The following is a 21,939-nucleotide window of genomic DNA, read 5'->3' as shown; positions in this document are numbered from 1 at the left end:
GACGGACAGATCCAAATTAATATTCCCCACTTTTCATGCGGGGGACGTGTGTTTCATACAGACAGAATGTATAAATTTATGACCTTGAACTTGGACCTTTTGACCTCAAAATCAATAGAGGTCTTCCTTAGGCCACAGGGAGTTTTTATGTAATATTTCATTACAAAAGCTCAAAGATATCGTTCTCGAGATATCGTGTGGAAACGAAAGCGTTACAGACAGACAGAAAGACGGACGGACGGACGGACCCAAATTAATATCCCCCACTTTTCAAGCGGGGGACAAAAATAGAAGTAACATTAACAGTTTGTAAGAATCTTGTCATTAAACATCAACAAGTGTCATTTAGTACTCATTTACCATGATTTATTTCCCATACTCGTAACAATAAATCACATATACGGCAATACGTTATATCGCGACTACCAATGAGTACCTCGCAGTTATCTAACTTACTACCGCTCTTTTGCGGGGGAGTCAAGAAAAGTCTACATTTCTGGGGGCAAATGACAATGTTTACAGTAGTGACAATCGAATGATTCGAACAGTTTAATGCCGAAATCACGATGTTTTGCCAGATATTGAACTCCAAGTAGTAGATTGTCAAATAAGGAAAGTTTAGAATATTTTATCTGCTTAAAAATGTGACAATTTTCAATGAAAATTTAACGAGAAGAGTCCGCTTAATTAAAAATATCATTAAAGATGTGACAATTTCGGATTGGCTCCTCCCAAAAATATATTAGGCTGGTTCAGCGATTGTTTAGCCAGGTATTCCATCGGGAATTTTTTCTTATCTGTCCTTGTAAATGCTACAATGATCGATCTTGCATTGTATTGAATAGCACATTGCCCCCACCCAACAGACAATTCCTACCTCCTTCGCGAAAGAGTTCCGCTAAGTTAAGTAATCGCGATATCAAGTATTAATTTTAGGTGTATTTTATTTAGAACGCAACTTTGTAGGCAACGGCAAATGTACACTGAAACACTGAATATTCAATTTTGATTAAATTACATATTAGACAATGTCATGCACCAGAAAGCTAAGTTTTTGTATATTGCATTCTAATAAGTAGGAACACTTACTTTGTATTCTCCTCGATTCTCTGTTTACTGATTTTAATGCACTAACTATTTTCTCTTGGTTTGTTGCTAGGTCTAAGAACAGTTTCTGAACCCGCTTTTCTGTAACGTCATTAGATAGGGGTGAAGGCGAATTCGATCCATATTGAAAAACTAAAAGAGTAGGAATCAGAATTGTGAATTTTAAGACCATTGTGAGCAATATGTGTGTGTCTTCAAAGACACAGAAATTAGAACGGGTTCGAGAATCTCGTGTCGATAACCTGAGTGACATCATCGTGTTTAGGAGATAAGATTTCATTTATTGAATGTTTTCTATTTCGATAAAATTACACTTTACTTATTCAGCATGTCCGTTTATTGTTCTTTACAAATGTATATGTAACACGTGAGGTTATAGGTATTATTATTACGTTTCCTTAGATAACTATACAAGAGATATATCAGATACAAAATGAAAGATCAGATAAATATGTTTTTCATTTGATTGAATAACTTCCATCTCTTTGATTGACTGAGATCCAACAATGTTAGAAAAATACAATGTTATGTTGCCCTGCACGTGACTTTCAAGGTCAATATAAGGAATTAATTATATTATTATATTATACAAAATAGATGATTATATAACAAAACAGTTATATTCAATTTGATGGTTTTTAAGGTCAATACAATGATTTAGACACCTTCGAACTACAATATCCACCTCGTCCTTTGGGCTCTATGAATATTGTATTCCTCAGGTGTCTAAATCTTCGTATTAACCTCAAAAACAGCAATAATTGTATACATGTATTATTAAAGCGGACGAGTCGCTCGCGTGGCGAAGTTTTTTTAAAGCTCAAAACGATGATTTAGCCGTTTGAGGAGTACAATATATATCGAGCCCATATGCATAGAACGAGGTTAATATAATTGCACTTCAAAGATGGCTGAACCATTGCATTAATATTGATTTGAAATACAACAATAAATGCTTTATTATATGATTTGATTGATTAAATGAAACAATTCTATTCAGTATATTTATATAATCAGTGTGGATTTTTATTAAACATTCACTCACTGATTCTTCCACCTCACCCATCAAAGAAAGAATTGATAACGATAAGAGATTCATACTTTTCAATATATGTCGGTATAATAAAACAATTAATTACCCCTTGTAAGTTCAATATGGTGAAATAAGGACCCTCGACCTGGCCCTCTCGTTGACCTGCCCTGACCTCGGCCGCTTCGCGGCCTCGGTCAGGTCAGATCACTTTGTGGGCCAGGTTGACCTCAAAAGTGGTAGTTAATTATAATGTTATATATATTGGTAGCCAGTGAAATAGCTTTACCTAAAGGATTTGTACCAATTTGGAATTTCCCAATTTTTTTAAGACCACTGCAGAGGAAATAAATCCTTATACATGTATATATATTCACCTGGAAGGTCACTTGCAGGTCAATGTTTTTAGTATTTTTGTTAAAGTGTTGGATCCCAGACACTCAGAGATAGAGGATTTATTCAATCATATAATAATTAAAATTGCCTCATCAGTGAAATTTACAATATTTTGATTTTTGCCAATTAATTGCACTTTTAATTTTTTACTGAAGTTTATACGTTGCGAATGTGTTATTCAGATATTGTAAATAGTAAAGTTGAATTTTCAATCTCTCTGTGAAAATTTGCATGAACTCACTTATTATCAAAATATGAAATGAAATGATTCATTTATATACCACAAATAGTTATTCTTTTCATCAAGGACGGAAACAATTTCTAAAAATGTTTAAAGTGCAGCTGATATGTTATATCGTGTGATTTTGGTTCATTTCACTTTCATCGTTATATAGCAATGACTATTTGATTCAAAGTTAATCGATATCCCGTCATGATATATTATATATACATGTTATAAAATTCTAGCACTAGTTTTTGTGAACACCTTTATCATTAGATTCAAAAGGAATTTTTTAAATACAGAAATCAGCAATATTTTTCATAGATTAATGTTCGAAGAGGTAATCCGATTTTTATTTTCCAGGTATTAAAAGTGGTAGAATTTTGTAAGATTTGTCACAATGTCAAAAATACTAGTATGTCAAAAATTTATATAAAATTACAAAGAAAATGATGCAAAGTCGCATATCTAATCACCAAAGAAAACTTACCGTTCAAGGTCTACATTCTATAATGACTAACATCAACATTCTAAATCAAACTTTGATAGGGTAAATTTTAACTATGTTCTAAGTCCGGGGAACTATCTACAGACTTGAAAGTACATGTATTACCTGTTTTCATCACCCTTGACGCCATATGTTAAAGCCATATATGGCGTATGTAGAATGAAAATTATTAGACTAAAATTATAAGAACTTATTATTTGTATCATTACTTTATATAAAGATAGAACTTTTCCCTAAATTACAAAATCTAAGTCAATTGCGTTATAAAGATATCACAATTTAATTTGGATTCTCGGAATTTTCTCCGACTCGGAAGAAAATACAAAAGATTTAAATAACACATTACAGAGAAGATAAAATCGTTTTATTAGATGAAACGAGATTTTCTCCGTGTTCAGAATTGTATAAAAAGCTTTAATTTAAATTATAAACTTTATTTCTTTACTGAATTTTGTATTTTAAAAAAAAAATTTGATCAGTTACGCCATATATGACTTTAAATATGTCTTAAATTCAAAATTTAAATGAGAGAGAGAGAGAGAGATTGGTTAAAATTTTTTATACAATATACGTGTATACTACTTTGTACATGTCGAGAGGTTTTCAAAATTTGTCTTGAACTGAATAGGGAGAGGAAGAGGGGGGGGGGGGCAAAATATGTTTTTACTGTACTTAGATCAAGACGTCATGAAAAAGAAGATAAGAATTTTTCCTTCTCAGTTTAAACGTACTGAAAAGTCAGTGTACTAGGCATGTGGGGTTTAATGACTTTTACTTGTCATATTTTTATGCTAATTGTTTCATCATTTTCAACCGACATTCTAAACTTGGAAAAAAATATAGTTGTTCTCGAAAATGACTTAGCTGTACAAAAAAATCTGAATTCTGTGCTTCGAGATCATGTTACCGAAAAAGGACTTTACCATTCCAGAACCCGGAAAGGTGAGTAATAAACTCTGTTTATTTCTAAAACCTTTTGAAGGACATTAATTTAAGATTTTCACAATCTTTGTTTCCTAGTGTTTTATCTGACAAAGCCAAATTATCGCTAACATAGTTATTGTTAAAACAACTGTCCAAAAGTTCTCACTTTTGTGTTTTCATATTCTATTTTATATTTTAAATAAAGGGTAAAATAAAACTGATTATACTTGAAATGTGGACAATATGTGTATGTTGGACCTCAAAGGTGCAAAGACACAAATTTAAAGTTATACTATAAAGAAAATTTGAGACAATATTAACTTGAAATCTGTGTCTATGCATCTTAAAGGTAAAAATAATGCAAATATTTTTCTTAAATTTCATTTTGGGTGATTTTTTAAAAATAAAATAATCGATCCTTGTATTACATGTAACAACAATGACCTCAAAGAAAATATAATATGAAACAGAAATCCAGTCTTGCAGCTACATAATTTACATTTTCAATTACACATAGCAATAATAGATTTTCTGTTCAATTCTGGGATTTTAAAATTTATTTTTCTTGACTGAAATATCATCTATATCCCTGCATCCTCTATAACATCGTCGGAAACCCACGGGTGATTTCGTCTTTACTTATCACCCGTGGGCAAAATCGCCGAAATATAGCCGTAAAATATCCTAATTTGTTGTTCTCAGAAAGTTAGAACTCTTCAATTTTGAAAAATACGTTTATTACTTTGTTATTGATGGTAAATATTTCAAATTTACGCTCGTTAAAACGTGCGAAGTTTGATTTAAAACAATGAAAATCAATTTAGTAAAGGTCACTGACATTAATATCCGTCAGATCTTATGAAGGAGTACCTCTTTCTAACTGCAAAATGCACCGTTGAGTGGATTTATCAGCTGTGTTAACTACGGAATGAGTTTTTCATGTTTTTTGGCAGTGCCGAACTTGCATACGTAACGTGAACTGTGATTCGTTGTTCACGCATTCTCAATTTATGGTACCAAATCGACTTTGGGAAAAGTCAAATAATTTTGTGAACAGAAACTAACACTTTTATATGTTATTTGAAACATTGAAGTGTATAGTTATTAAAACTCACAATTTGATTTACATACTTCATGCTGTGTTTTGTTGACCTCCTTCGAAATGAATGCGGTTGGAGGGCTAATTTTACACCAAGATATTTACATGATGTTGAAAAGCCATATTTGGAAAGGAAAGAATTTTAGTGAAAAATACAAAATTAAGATAATACACTCCGAATTTTGTTAACTATAAACATTTTTGAAACCGTTTAAGCACATTTGTAAAAGGGTGTGGAACCTTTGATTCAATTATTAGTAAAAACAAAACAGGCATAATTTTCACTTAAATGAAATTATTTTCTTTTTATTTTAAAAAGTTTTTATCAAATCTGACGATAAGCTAAATGATGAAAATATTATTAAAGATTATTATGCTTCCTGTCAGTTTGTCTCTATATAGCCCATACCCTACTATTCTCGCATAGTGGTCTAAGGATTTATATAGCGTAAGCATACTATGCCGAAATAGAGCACGGCTTTACTTTCTGAAGAAAACTCTACTTTAGACATATCGGGAATCGAACTCACGACCGTGAGGTTGCCAGTCCGATGCCTTATCGATTACGCCACAGAGACGATCACTGATTTGGAGAATTTTATTAAATATATAAACTGAATGTATACAATTGACACAAGGAGAAAATAGACAAATATTATTTGAAAACAGTTATATTTATTCTAAGGAATCTGAGATAAATGTGTACAACAAAGTTTCAAACTAATTTTATACAGATCGTTAGATGAATTGATATCATGGGGTCATTAAAACGCTTTTTTATATAGCGCTTGATTGAAGGATGTAAAAGAAAATTATCAATGAGAATCCACTTCTGTAAACAAATCAGTCTTACTAACAAAACAGAAAATAAAGGTGAGTATCTTTGTGACAGAAAATTCTTACTTATTTAGAGAAAATACTAGTAAACAAAATAACTAAGCATGCAACTAATTCTAGCATGAAGATTTTGAATGAGTTTTTGGCTTTTTGCAAGTGCGTTGTGTTACCACCATTATTTTCAGGAAAAAATCAAATGGATTGCCGCATAAATAATAACAACAGTCAGCATAATAATAACAATAGTGTTGCATTATGCATGTACTATGCCTAAATAGTAGGCAGGGTTTGACACATAGTGCACTCGCCTCCGGCTCGTGCACCATGTGTCAAACCCTGCCTACTATTTAGGCATAGTACATGCATAATGCAACACTATTATATAATTATTATTCATTCATTCTTTATGAAATGATTCTTCATTTTTTAAGTCTTTATTAATCTATTCAGAAAAACGCACATTATTTAGAATATCAGCAGGTAAAATATTTCGCCATTACCTGATTACAAAGTGTTTGTTTAATATCACGTAAATATCGCACATAGATAAATCATACAAAATAAAAGTATATTCGGGGAAAAATAAATATATTATTTCAAATTATTGAATTTAATGAATTTTCTTATCTGTGTTCTTGACAAAGGGTTGAATTGAAAATTCAAGTTATTACTTATCTGTAGAGGAATCATTTAATTTATGACACCCCCCTTCCATCATTCAATCCGTTGATTTTTTCAAATGCTTTATTGCTTGTGTAAACTTAATCGTCAAATCTCTAAAACAAAACAAAGTTACCCCCACCACCCTTAAAAAGGTTTGTTAATAATTACATTTGCAAATAATATGTACTCTATAGAGCAATATATGTACATTCTACATTAATATAACGTAAATTGAATTTTCAGTACCATTAAAGCATAGATGCATATGTTCTAAGTTCTACATGTATGTCTAAGCAACAATTTAAATGGGAAAAATCAGGTGCACAATTTAATACATTTAATACATGTATTTCTTATGCAAAGCAACTAAAATGGAAATGGATTCAATATCGACCAGTTTCTTGACACCCAACACTCACAGCCGTATTTTTTCTTTAACTCGATGTGGAAGCCCCCCCCCCCCCCCCCCCCATGCAGCGCAGCCCCTTTTCTGTGGCATTATATTTCCTACGAAAAATGATAGTTTCTTCTTCAAAATGTTTAGCTTGGTATACAATTTAAGTGTATACTACGATTTTTTAAGTTGATGATACACTATCAGTTCAAACAATCAGCAAAATACAAACTTTAAGAAAGTTTTGTTTCCGATGTATGTTCTGAATGATAACGTGCATTACACTTAAAACTATGCAATATTAACCAATTTCTCACATTGGAAACATTCGATCATTAAACCACAATTTTACTTGTGAGTAATATTACTCGTATGTCAATTCAATTTTCAAATCACACGGATGCACAATATATTGTGTAAAAAGGTTCACCTTTGCATGTGCACTTCCATTTGCATTTCTGCACTCTTGTTACAAAAAATAATGCCATTTTAAGAAAGAGTGTATTTCTTCATGTTTTTTTCTTTTAAATAATTAAAATTCACTTGAAAATCTGTTCAAACAGCTTAAGATTTTAATTTTAATTTACTTAAAACATGGTAACGTAAATATTGGTAACGTAAATATCGGTAACGTAAATATCTTTCTGAGATTTATCGTAACTTTTAATGCTGTTGTTTAATTATTCCACTTTTAAATAAAGGCATATTCTAGTGCTTGAGTGTAAGGCAATTTGACCCATAGGAAACAGTGAAGTTCTCTTACTTAATTTGTGAATAAATACTAACACGTAAATATCGATGAATTAAAAGTTACGATAAATCTCAGAAAGATATTTACAAAAAACATTAAAATGGCATTATTTTTTGTAACAAGAGTGCAGAAATGCAAATGGAAGTGCACATGCAAAGGTGAACCTTTTTACACAATATATTGTGCATCCGTGTGATTTGAAAATTGAATTGACATACGAGTAATATTACTCACAAGTAAAATTGTGGTTAAATGATCGAATGTTTCCAATGTGAGCAATTGGTTAATATTGCATAGTTTTAAGTGTAATGCACGTTATCATTCAGAACATAAATCGGAAACAAAACTTTCTTAAAGTTTGTATTTTGCTGGTTGTTTGAACTGATAGTGTATCATCAACTTAAAAAAATCGTAGTATACACTTAAATTGTATACCAAGCTAAACATTTTGAAGAAGAAACTATCATTTTTCGTAGGAAATATAATGCCACAGAAAAGGCGATGAGCTGCATGGGGGGGGGGGGGAGGGGGGGGGCTTCCACATCGGGTTAAAGAAAAAATACGGCTGTGAGTGTTGGGTGTCAAGAAGCTGGTCGATATTGAATCCATTTCCATTTTTGTTGCTTTGCATAAGAAATACATGTATTAAATTGTGCACCTGATTTTTCCAATTTAAGTTGTTGCTTAGACATACATGTAGAACTTAGAACATATGCATCTATGCTTTAATGGTACTGAAAATTCAATTTACGTTATATTAATGTAGAATGTACATATATTGCTCTATAGAGCACATATTATTTGCAAATGTAATTATTAACAAACCTTTTTAAGGGTGGTGGGGGTAACTTTGTATTGTTTTAGAGATTTGACGATAAAGTTTTCACAAGCAGTTAAGCAATTGAAATAATCAACAGATTAAATGATGGAAGGGGGTGTCATAAATTAAATGATTCCTCTACAGATAAGTAATAACTTGAATTTTCAATTCAACCCTTTGTCAAGAACACAGATAAGAAAATTCATAAAATTCAATAATTTGAAATAATATATTCATTTTCCCCGAATATACTTTTATTTTTGTATGATATCTATGTGCGATATTTACGTGATATTTAACAAACACTTCGTAATCAGGTAATGGCGAAATATTTTACCTGCTGATATTTTAAATAATGTGCGTTTTTCTGAATAGATTGATAAAGAATTAAATAATGAAGAATCATTTCATAAAGAATGAATGAATAATAATTTTAGGTAATGTTGTCATCATTTAGCTTATCGTCAGATTTGATAAAAACTTTTTAAAATAAAAAGAAAATAATTCCATTTAAGTGAAAATTATGCCTGTTTTGTTTTTACTAATAATTGAATCAAAGGTTCCACACCCTTTTACAAATGTGCTTAAACGGTTTCAAAAATGTTTATAGTTAACAAAATTCGGAGTGTATTATCTTAATTTTGTATTTTTCACTAAAATTCTTTCCTTTCCAAATATGGCTTTTCAACATCATGTAAATATCTTGGTGTAAAATTAGCCCTCCAACCACATTCATTTCGAAGGAGGTCAACAAAACACAGCATGAAGTATGTAAATCAAATTGTGATTTTTAATAACTATACACTTCAATGTTTCAAATGACATATAAAAGTGTTAGTTTCTGTTCACAAAATTATTTGACTTTTCCCAAAGTCGATTTGGCACTATAAATTGAGAATGCGTGAACAACGAATCACAGTTCACGCTACGTTTGCAAGTTCGGCACTGCCAAAAAACATGAAAAACTCATTCCGTAGTTAACACAGCTGATAAATCCACTCAACGGTGCATTTTGCAGTTAGAAAGAGGTACTCCTTCATAAGATCTGACGGATATTAATGTCAGTGACCTGTTCATGCTGTACTTGTTTTAAATCAAACTTCGCACGTTTTAACGAGCGTCAATTTGTAATATTTACCATCAATAGCAAAGTAATAAACGTATCTTTCTGATAACAACAAATTAGCATATTTTACGGCTATATTTCAGCGAGTTTGCCCACGGGTGATAAGTAAAGACGAAATCACCCGTGGGTTTCCGACGATGGACTCTGTAATGCGACCAATCAAATGACCCATGCATATTTAATTACATACGACGAAATTTCGGCGAGTTTGCCCACGGGTGATAAGTAAAGACGAGATCACCCGTGGGTTTCTGACGATGCTTCTGTAATTGAATTGATCACTTATTTGCAGCTGTAAATTGTTCCATACAGCCAGTTGTATTCCATGCACGATTGGTATCAAACATTTACCCGCTAGGCTCCAATCAAATCATTGCTTACGACTCCGTCATCACGAACGAGGGGAATACATATGACACGCTCACGGGAATGTTTGAAGCCACATCTACTGGGGTATACCAGTTTATAGCAACCATGTGGTCAACTGAAGGCCGAAATCTGGATTTCCAAATGATATTTAATGGCGGCGAGGTATGTGCTGGACGCACTACAACAACTAACCAGTCGATGGGCATCTGTTCCGCTATTCTCCAGGTTCCAGATGGAGGGAGGGTTTTTGTAAGGCATAAAAGCACCAACGGTAACGATGCCAAGGGAAATAATTATGCAGTATTCACTGGTCATTTGATTTTGTAAATATTGAAGGAATTAAAGATAGTTATTTTATTGATCTCCTTTTTTACGTGTAGACAAACAACCTATTTCTTATATATATATCAAGAGCTCTTATTAAAACTGAAAAAAAAACAATTACTTGTCATAAGAAACCACTAAAGCCATTCTACAAAAACGACTGATCTAGAGAATGTTTAAGGGAATTGTCTAACGAAGAAGTATCATAATCCACATCTTTTAAATATGGTTCTTAGGGAACACAGAAGGTATGTTTAGATCTGCATTGTAAATATTTCGAATAGATATACGTTTGTATTCTTGCCCAATATTTACATTTGACGATGCGGAATTCTGGGAAAAAATCAAAGTATGATTTTAAAGCGTTAATGTTTCTGTATTCATATCAAATAACTTAATTGTAATTTTTCTTTCAATCCCTTTTTAAAAACCACAATTCTAGAAAGTTCTTTACTGAAAAATCTTTATAACCATTTCTGACTCATTGCTAAAATAAAATTTCGTTTTTTTAAATTTTTTTTTTCGAATCATGTGGTCAATTTTTTACATTTTCCACCCCTAGTAAATTCAAAGTTTACATCATGACATTTGCTTGATTTTTTCTTTCAATTTTGGTTTGTTTATTAGTTGGTTTGTTTCTTTTCATTTGTTGTTGTTATTTTCTTATTTCTTTTTCATTTTGTTTATTTCTTTTTGTTTGTGTGTTTCTTTCATTCTTTCTCTCTGTCTTTCAAGTTTCATTTCTTTTAAAGGGAGAGAGGCTTTCCTTGCTTCTTTTTATTTATCTGCTTAAGGACTTTTAGATTTCTTCATAGAATTAATTGATAATAACATTTTACTCCGTGAATTATTTTAGTTTAACATGTCAAGGTACCTTTGCCCTGGTTTATGTAAGAGATAAGGGGTCTGACAATTTTAATACAGACTTCGAATTGCTGCAGAATGTTACGTGTGTGTGTTCTTGTGTGCGCTCTTGTATTCTGTAATGGAAACGACGCATCAAAATTTGAGGACTTAGAAAAAAGAATCAATAGACTTGAAAAAGAACACAGGACTTGCTTAGTAAAGGAAACAGAAAAACGAGCAAGTGTGTGGTATTTTTATTTTTTATTGTTTAGTAACATCAAAAATATTGTCAATGGGTTTTCAGTTGACTTTTATTTACTTTTTTTAAATAAAATCCTTTGCGATTAAAAAAAAACACATTAAAATAGAAAACTAACATAAATATTGATTTTTTATTTGATAAGAGGCCCTTTAGCAATGTAAGAAAGAAAATAATTTGCTCTGTAGTTTTATAAAAGTAATAAGATTAGAAAATATTTTCCCTTGTATTTTCGTAAAATATATGTTACATTCGAGTAAATATATCTCCTTAATCACATGGCTACAATATAGAAGGAAAATATAAGATACATGTGTAATACAATTTGAGTATCTTTAAAACAATGAACGTTACACATTAGGTAATCCTGCCAGTCCCGCAGTTGCTTTTTCTGCCTACTTGTCGAGTGATGTGCATCCTGTTGCTTACAATGAAGCCATTATCTATAACGCAGTTAAACTTAATGAAGGGGATGCTTATAATGCTCATGTTGGACGGTTTAAGGCACCAATCGCAGGTATTTATCACTTTGTTGCAAGTGTCCAGTCTTATTCTAGCGACTACATAGACTTTGAACTGGTACGGGATGGATCCTATCTTTGTCGTGGTAGAGGCTCTAGGACTTATGAGTCCACTGGAACGTGTGCTTCTACAGTTCATCTGAACGTCGGCTCCGATGTCTGGGTTCGCCATTACAGCACTAACGGGAACTTTATAAAAGGATCGGGCTACTCTTCTTTCACTGGACATTTAGTTCATGCAGATTAATATGTTTACTAAATAAAGAATATATCACTGAATTCATCTTAATTTATTGAATTATAAAATGTATGCATCATGGTGCTAAATGAAAAAAAAATCAATATTAATTATGAAATAAGAAACAAGTAGGATGTGTTTCTTTCTGTGGATTGAAGCAAAAAACATTACATTTAATGATTTAAAGAGTTATCTAATATCTTACTGATTTGACTCATAGAACAATAATATAATGAATTAAAAATATTCCGGTTTTTGAAAGAGAGTATTCTCAGTTTTTCTGATTGCACGAACTATTCGGTTAATGATAGAAAAACTGAAGCTGAAGATTCCATAAAAAATAAAACTGGTTTAATTAGAACTTTTATGATCATATTCATTTGAATGTGTGGAAATTTGAGGACGCAAACGACAGAATACCGGTAATACCAAGTATGGGTTTTATAGAGAAACGTCAATCATACCGTCCTAGTATATGGCTTTTAAAGTCTATTTCCTACAGAACTGTTTCAAGTCAAGTTTTCAAGTTTATTTCAATGATGTGTTTGCTGTAAACGTGTTTTGATTTCTGTATCCATAAATAAAAATTGCGAGAACAAATGATTGACCGATTTCAAAAAATTGCAACTGGAGTATTGCAGTGTAATGCTTCAAGGCGCTAATGCAAGGTTTGATAGAGTTTTCTATCTGATGGGGTGATTAAAAACACACAATGATTATAGATCACGAGGTATTGCAGATGTATTTACGTCATTTCAGTGATGCTTTTCCGCGGCTTCCTTATGCAGTATAAGAAAATGGATAAGTTTATGGTCTTTTCTATTCTTACAAAAGACAAAACGCAAATATATATTTGCCGACTAGCCCAGGAAGCATATCGGGGAGCCGGAAATTTATTATAACACATACATTCAAACACAATATACATGAAAACAAAAGTCATATAACTTCCTTTTTAATACAGATGTATCAATAGAAAAACCCCTTATTTAGTGTGGTATAGATCTATACAAAACTTGGATGGCCAGGATGAAAACCAGAGATAAAAAACTTTTGACTTTTTCAAAGTAGAAAAACCTCTGGAAACCTTTTGCCCTATAATATAATATGACAGCCTCTAAAAAATATATATATGATAAACGATTATCTAGCATATTATTACAATAATATTATAATAAAATTTGACTTGTCTTCTTCAGAAGACGGGCTAGAACTGATTTCTCGTGCTATTCGAACACATCTCATAGACTCACGTCACGTGAGTTTAAACCTCTAATTTCATTGGATAACTTTATTTCCGAATCAATAAGACAATTATTTTCCGCTAATCTCCGTACCGCGGAAAATATTAATTATTTATATAATGAGGGCTTTGAATACAAAAGTATTGAATCATACATAATTAATATAAAAGATTTCCATTAACTGAAAAATAGATGATGAACAGTTTTTCCAAGTAATCTCCATGTGGTTTTCCTTATTTTACTTCGACTGTTCTGCTAAAATCCCAGAGATATGTTGAGGTAGCTGGAAACTCACGCACACAGTCATAATGAGTACATGTATAAAACTGCTGATCTATCATTACGATTAAAAAAAAAAAAATCTTTACATATAATAACATTTACTTATTATAACGTACCTAACCCAAACTCTAGTGGATCTCTGAATCCGCACAACAGATTGTTCTTCAATATCAATATTGCTAACATAGCCTTTAGGTTCGGCAAAGAAAATTGTTTTCCCTTAAACTCATGCATAGCATAAGATGTGATCTTGATTTTAACCAGTTCTAAAAAAACGTCTATAATTTGAAGAAATATGAATATGAATTAATACAACTTTGATATCATTGGAAATTTAAAATACATTAAATTTAGTGCTTGAGAAATATTTTAAATTCTTCTTGTTAAGTTCAATGTAAAACTTCTGTCCATTATTGTGGACTCACCCTACAAATCCGCAATAAGGGCTATGAAATGATTGATTGTTTATTGTTTAACGCCCCTTTCACTTATATGGAAACTCCACCATTTGGTCGTGGAGAGCTACGTATATTGTCCTATACTCACACTAAGGGCTACTCAGCAGGGGCCTCGGTTTATAAGGTCTCATCCGAAGGACCGGTCTACAAATCCAATGGTAGGATTCTGATACGTAAGGATCATCTACTTACTTTGCAACTCTTGAGCAGATGCTCCAACCACTGCGCCATGCAATAACCAGCTATGATATGAAAAAAATTCTACATGACCTCAGAAAGCTTATGGTAAACTTTAAATCCCCGTTGTGGCACATCCTTCCTGAAAGGATCATGCTTTAAACAATATTGAATCAACGTGTTCTTATTAGGAGAGGAGAGGACATGCAGTCTTAGTTGGAAAACATGTATCTAATATGTTTATATTTCAATATTTACATTTCCAATGTCTTTGTCCGAGATAAAATTATAAATTGTAAATGTACTTTATTTCCCCATCAATGTATTGGCGCGGTTCCAAAAAACCCACATGCAGGGCTGGACAAACAGCTAGACAGAAGCAGGGCTTGGAGCCCGTGGATTGGCGGAATCAAAGCATGTAAATATAAGGAATAACTGTCAGATTTTTCAATTTCATGACGATGATCAATCGATTGGCTTGCGTGATAATTTTATGCAAATTATCACGCAACCCAATCGATTGATCACATCATGAAATCGAAAAATAAGGCAGTTATTCCTTAAATATGTTTAAATTAAATTTACGGTCTATTGTTTTCCTTTAGTGGATGTAGAAAGATTTGTCACATTTATTTCAATATAAGCCTTCCATCCTATAATTAGCCTCAATCACACAAGTCCCTGGGAATCTGATTTAAACAACTAAAACTTAACACTGCCTCAAGCTGCATTTACATTAACTTTTTTTCTGGTACAGTGATTTTTCTCGGAAGATGAATTACATATAATTCTGAAAGGTTTTTTAAAACATTGGTTTTATTAAAAATTCAAGGTATCTTATTTCCCTATTAAGGCTTACCTACCCCTAGGGTCATAATTTGAACAATTTATTACTACCCTATCTTAGACAGCGCAAGTTTAACTTTCTGGCATAGTCGTTACTGAGAAAAAGATTTCGTTATGAATGTACCATAATATTGCAATTTCCTTGATTGTCTCCCTTTCAAAAGATTATTAGTCCCTCATTTAAACACTTTCTCATTACTTCGTTTCTTTGAAGATTTTTACTGAGAAAAAAAAGACACACTTCTTAAATCAAATATGAAGTTGTTAATTTCAGAATATTACCTTTTACCCTAAATATATTTATAACAAGAGGCCCATGGGCCACATCACTCACCTGAGAAGCTTTGACCATTCTGTTCTTTACCAGATTTCCTTCTTATAATACACAATGCATCCCCACCTAACCCCACTGATAATAATTTAGACATTTTGAAATTTACACTACCCAAGGATCCTTCTATAAAGTTTCAGCTTTTCTGGCCCAGTGGTTCTTAAGAAGAAGATTTTCAAAGATTTTTCCTATATATTTCTATGTAAAACTTTGATTCCCCATTGTTACCCCACCCTTCCCCCGGGGGTCATGATTTGAACAATTTAGAATCTATACTACCCAAGGATGCTTCCACATAAGTTTCAGCTTTTCTGGCCAAGTGGTTCTTGAGAAGAAGATTTTCAAAGATTTTTCCTATATATTTCTATGTAAAACTTTGATTTACCATTGTAGCCCCGCCCTTCCCACGGGGGTCATGATTTGAACAATTTAGAATCTACCCTACCCCAGGATGCTTCCACATAAGTTTCAGCTTTTCTGGCCCAGTAGTTCTTGAGAAGAAGATTTTCAAAGATTTTTCCTATATATTTCTATGTAAAACTTTGATTCCCCATTGTGGCCCCGCCCTTCCCCCGGGGGTCATGATTTGAACAATTTATAATATACATTATACAAGGAAGCTTCAACATAAGTATCAGCTTTACTGGACCGGTGTTTCTTGAGAAAAAGATTTTTTAATGACCCCACCCTATTTTTGTCTTTTCTTGATTATCTCCCCTTGTGAGGGGACTTGGCCCTTTATTTTAAGAACATAAATTTCCCTTCACCCTAGGATGCTTTGTACCAAGTTTGGTCAAAATTGGCCCAGTGGTTCTTGAGAAGAAGTCGAAAATGTGAAAAGTTTACAGACGGACGGACAGACGGACAGACGACGGACAAAATGTGAGCCTTCGGCTCAGGTGAGCTAAAAATCTAAAAATATTTTTCATCGATGTATAAAGGTTTTAAAATACTCTTTTGTTTCCCCACCCTTTTCTCGTTCACATTTCTTTTTTTTTGAGACATCAAATATCTAATACTTCATTAGTAAAATTTCACAGAATACTTTAAAATTATCCTTAAGTTACCAATAATGATTTGTAACAACGTTAACGTTGTTTAAGTTTGTCCATCAGTTTACTGAGAAGAAATGTGAAACGTTTACAGACAGACGGGGAACGCCTGGCAACGAATATCGAATATAAAAATTAAAATTTTATTCATTGAAATACATTTGGATCTTTCAAAAAAAGCTGTATATATCTTCATACACTTTTGAAGCTTTAAAATAGATTTGATGTATTTGTTTTGTCTGTCTTTTTAAATTGTAAATCTTTCACTGAATTTAAAACGTTGTGCCGCCGTAAAAAAATACGAATGTCTTTTTTCCTGTTCTCTATGGATCATTCCTCCATATTGTCAATGAAAGATAACTCCTAAATGTATAGTTACTTGACTTACTTCATGGTTGTACCTATATTGTTGTATGGTGTAGAAGTATGGGGTTTTGAAAACTGTAACATTTTAGAATCCTTTCATATGGAATTTTGTAAAAAAATTTTGAAAGTTAAAAAGACTACTCCTCATTGTATTGTTTATGGAGAGCTGGGTAGAATACCACTTAGTATTTTAGTAAAGTCTAGAATGGTTAGCTTCTGGAAAAGGATTCTGTGTGGTAAAAATGAGAAAATTTCCTTCACATTGTACTCAATTTTGTATCAATTTAGTCTAAAAGGTTTTTATCATTCAAAATGGCTTATGGAAATTAAGAATATTTTACATGATTGTAATTTGGACCTAATGTGGAATGCTCAGTATGTTGATAAATCATGCAAAATTGGTGTGCTAGTAAAGAATACATTAAAAAATAAATTTATCCAAGACTGGAATGTAAATGTATTAAATTCTCCAAAATGCCTCAACTATAGAATGTACAAGTGTAATTTTGGTTTTGAAAATTATTTAAACATGTTACCAAATGATCTTAGATTATATTTAAGTAAATTTAGTTGTGTTAGTCATAACTTGCCAATTGAAGCTGGTAGATTTTATAGTATTGATAGATCTGAGAGACATTGTAACCTCTGCAATAACAATGAACTTGGTGATGAGTTTCATTATATATTCAAGTGTCCTTTTTTTAAGACTGAAAGACAGAAATTTATACCTAAAAATATTTACATGAACCCAAACACATTATCTTTTTCTGATTTGATGAATACTTCTAATGTATATGAACTAATAGGTTTAGCTAAGTTTTGTAAAACTGTTCTTAAAACATTTAGTGCCTGAACTTCCTACAATGTAAACTTTATTTTTTAATTTTAATTTTTTACATCCTTCAGTACTGTCCATATCAAAGATCTTTTTCTTGTTCATCATGTTAACTGTTCACATGTTTCCTTGTTCATTTGTTAAATTCTTGTTGTACTAACATACCCCATGTGGGGGCTTTAGTGAAATAAAAAGTTTCAAGTTTCATGTTCAACAAGATTAATATTCCCTGAGAATCTAACTTTCTACATATAAAATTTAATTTAAAAATTCATAAAAATAGATACTTAATTAAGTGATATTTTCATTTTATTACACCTTATGCAAAATAATGTTTTAAAACATTGTTTTTTATATAATCAGGGACCTATAAGTATACAGGTCCCTGATATAATGAAAGAATTGTAGAACTATTATGGGAACGCCAAGATCTGCGATTTCTAAGTACTAATAGAAATTGGTTAAACTAATGAAACCTTACTAGGTCAATATATATATGAACCAAAGAAAGAATCTTATGGGTCGATTTTTTTTAAAGTTTGAAAACTTTTATTAGTTTGAATTTTATAATTCAACATAGTAAAACGGGACTTATATTTCTTCAAGGGTATCATGAAAAAAAAATTAATAAATAAACATGCACCTAGCATGAAAAATATGCATTTCAAATATTACCACAGTAAAAAAGATTTAAACTAAAAAATAAGAAACATTTAGGGTAGATAATAAAAAAACTGGTTGTTTTTCGTTTTGAAGGACAAGAAGGGTTCCCTATTCTCTGGGAGTACAATAGAGATCTCTAGTCCAAACCCTGAAATACTGAGGTGGATCCAGGATCGTATGGAGCGTATTGTCAGACAACAGATCTAATGAGTAAGTAACAAAGTCTCTCCTTCAAAGTTTTTGTGTAAAAAATGATTCAGTGTCTGTATAAAGTAAAGTAAACTATACAAAGCAAATTAAATACCTTCATGTAATTGATATTTCATAGGTCTTACAATATTTTTATGATTCTTTATTTTCCAGGTTTTCATACAGAGCTACATGAACAATTTGGCTGTGTATATTGACTTTACATTTCAGTAGCATATAACTGTGTATAATGCTGAATGTAGGTTGACATCTCATAATTCACCGAATTGCCATGTGTTGCTGGGGGCTATCTATTCTTTTTGCCATAAGTACACCATGTACATATTATATGTAAATGTTATTAAAGGGAAGCCCTTGGTTTATAAACGGGACGTGCTTGAAATATTAGTATCAATATATTGTGATATATACACTCAATATGTGCAATACCTTTTAACAGCATTTTACAGTTTGTTTGACTTGTTTATTCTTTGTACATGTATGTATAATTATAGATAAGCCATTCCATGATTACATTCTGTGTGTATTGGAATTATTTGTAACTAAGATATTGTTTGTAGAGGATATTTTATGTTTTGTAGAGTGAAATAAATTCCATTTCCAACTGCAAAACATTAAATTCTCTGTTTCTCTACATTTTAATTTTCCTTGATATTCCTTTTGCCTCTGATTTTTCGTTACACAATGGTGTAGACTGTGACATCATAGTGAGCAGCTGAGACATCATACATGTATGTTGCTAACATGATAAACATTATTTGGAGAAACTTTACTGTTTAAGTCTCTTTAAGTTTACTTACTCTATTGATCTTATAGCACTGAGACTTTTTCAGAACTTCTGATATTTTTTTTCACACCTTGACAGACTATTTTTTTTATTTAATTGTAATATTACAGTATTTTTTTACAATTGATATGTAATAAATTGTAATATTTTGACAGAGTTTGTCATGGAATGAGCACAGATAATTTTGATTTTATTATGTTTAACTTATATGTTTGTGGATTTATAAGAATAGGGATATAAAATCATTTACTTCAAAAGCAGCATATATGAAGAAAAGACTTTTAACTGGGAATATTAAGCTTAAAATCACTTAATTTATTGCTTTAATTGTAGAGGCAAACTCAATTTAGGGTTAAAAACAGGATACGAAGGGAACAAAAATTTATACAAACCTCAGGAATTATTTATCAACAAAAAAGATTACACCAAGAGTGGTGTAATGCATTAGTTATACTGTACCTCATTTAGAATATTTTATACTTCTGTTTTTTTTTTCATATTACATGGACATGACTTCTTAATCATAGAAAATTGTACCTTGACTTTTCGTTCTTTACACTATAAGGAGTTGAGTGAATATAAAAGCATTCATTTGGCTTATACAGACTTTTCTATATTTGTTGTATACATGGGTTACATGATATAGCCATTGAATGAATTGTAATGTAGAGAAATATTCTATGTTGAGTCAAATATTTTTTTTCTTCTAATTTTGATCATATAAACTAATTGTATTGGAAATTTGCTTTAAACAACAAAAATTATGTGTGCAAAATATATCTCCCTTTTACATGTTTTAGTTTTACCTGAGCTGAAAACTCGAACTTTTGACTGATCACCTGTTGTCTGGCGCTTATCCTTCAGTCTTCAGGCCATCTCTAATTTTTCGCATTTCAAACCCGTTATCAACAAATAATGGGCCAATTTTAGCTATAATTGGCACAAATCATTCCAAATCAAAGACGTTTACGTTGAAATATGTAAAAGAAAAAAAGAAATCTTATAAATCTTCTCAAGAACCCCAAGAACAGCTAGAAGAGATGAATCATGATCGACACTAATCTCAGTGAGATGGGTAGTGGACGACAGACCAAATTTTCAGTCTTTACCCATCTCACTGAGATAAGATCGACACTATAGCTAGTGGATCTATTAGCACTTCCCCCTCTCTGTAATTTTTGGCCTCTGAAAATCCCTGATTATTAACTTGTACAATTTACTCTCGACGCAGAATTAATGCAGCTCAGCAAGGTTATCATTTTAAAGATCACTTCTTTCTTCTTGTAAAATTAAAAACGCTTTTAAGATTTAAAATGCACCGTAAGATTTAAATATTTAAAGATACAATGTCACGTACATGTTGTAGTTCCCTTTTGGGACCTCTCCTCATTAAGTCATTATGAAAACCTAGCTAGTTTCGTTTTTATTTTTTTTTAATTGATCGATTTGTGTTTAAAGGTCAAAAGAGAGAATTAAATTATCAGCGAACAAGGGTTATAGAACAGTGATATGAACAAAATATACATACTGTTGGAGTCAACTTCAATAAAATATGTGTTTTAAGAAAAATGAATTTAATTTCCCCTCAGATTGCCCCAAATGCATGACTGGAAAGAATAGACTGATATTGCCTGTCTTTACCGTACGCAGGAAAATGTATATCGAATATCAGACAGGCAGACCAGTCTATAGAAAGAAGGGATTTTCCACTAATACAATGGCGTGAGGTGGACTTTCTTCCAATTTAGGTGATTATAACTTTTCTTTCATATACTTTGTAACATTGGTGCATCAATTATGGCCCATGATTTGAATGAGACAGTATAAACCGAGGTCCCGTGTAGGAGTAGGACCTGGTACGAAAAGGATCCCTCTATCAGTGCTCAATTGCCCTAGGTGCCGAGCATAGATTTTCGTCAGCAAAGGGGCGTCTCCATATGAGTGAAAAATTATCAAAAGGAATGGTACAAAACATTCAAACAAGAAAAAAAAATACATTGCATATTTTTAAAAACGTCTTTGAAAATAGACTAAGGATAACCTATGAGAAAACACTTTTCTTTGGAATAATAGCTGAGGAGATATTTTATCCTATAAAACCAGAATACTTTGTCAAATATTAAAGTGTTTGATGAAACATTTTCTGGCAAATTTATGATAGCTTAATTAGTGTTCTTTTTTAAATCAATAAAAGCTGTCGATTTTTTTTCTAAAAATATTGGATACACATTCCCGATATTTAAAGGGCACGAC

The 21,939-nt window shown here is 31.8% G+C and overlaps 2 protein-coding genes across 2 annotated transcripts; both read left to right on the top strand.

Annotated features, from left to right (window-relative positions):
• The first annotated feature begins 3,974 nt into the window (after nt 1–3,974).
• LOC134229962 (C1q-related factor-like) lies at nt 3,975–10,609 on the top strand. Its single transcript, XM_062711738.1, has 2 exons — nt 3,975–4,206; nt 10,171–10,609. The coding sequence occupies exons 1-2, from the start codon at nt 4,017–4,019 to the stop codon at nt 10,572–10,574; spliced, it is 594 nt and encodes a 197-aa protein (XP_062567722.1). The 5' UTR covers nt 3,975–4,016; the 3' UTR covers nt 10,575–10,609.
• Nucleotides 10,610–11,473: 864 nt separating this feature from the next.
• On the top strand, nt 11,474–12,450 carry LOC134229959 (complement C1q tumor necrosis factor-related protein 2-like). The gene is made up of 2 exons (XM_062711737.1): nt 11,474–11,658; nt 12,038–12,450. The coding sequence occupies exons 1-2, from the start codon at nt 11,514–11,516 to the stop codon at nt 12,442–12,444; spliced, it is 552 nt and encodes a 183-aa protein (XP_062567721.1). The 5' UTR covers nt 11,474–11,513; the 3' UTR covers nt 12,445–12,450.
• Nucleotides 12,451–21,939: the final 9,489 nt, after the last annotated feature.

Source organism: Saccostrea cucullata, unplaced genomic scaffold (genome assembly GCF_032062105.1).
Source record: "Saccostrea cucullata isolate Sc308-1 unplaced genomic scaffold, CSIRO_AGI_Scuc_v1 ctg683, whole genome shotgun sequence".
Classification (NCBI taxonomy): domain Eukaryota; kingdom Metazoa; phylum Mollusca; class Bivalvia; order Ostreida; family Ostreidae; genus Saccostrea; species Saccostrea cuccullata.
This window is presented reverse-complemented; position numbering and strand designations above follow the sequence as displayed.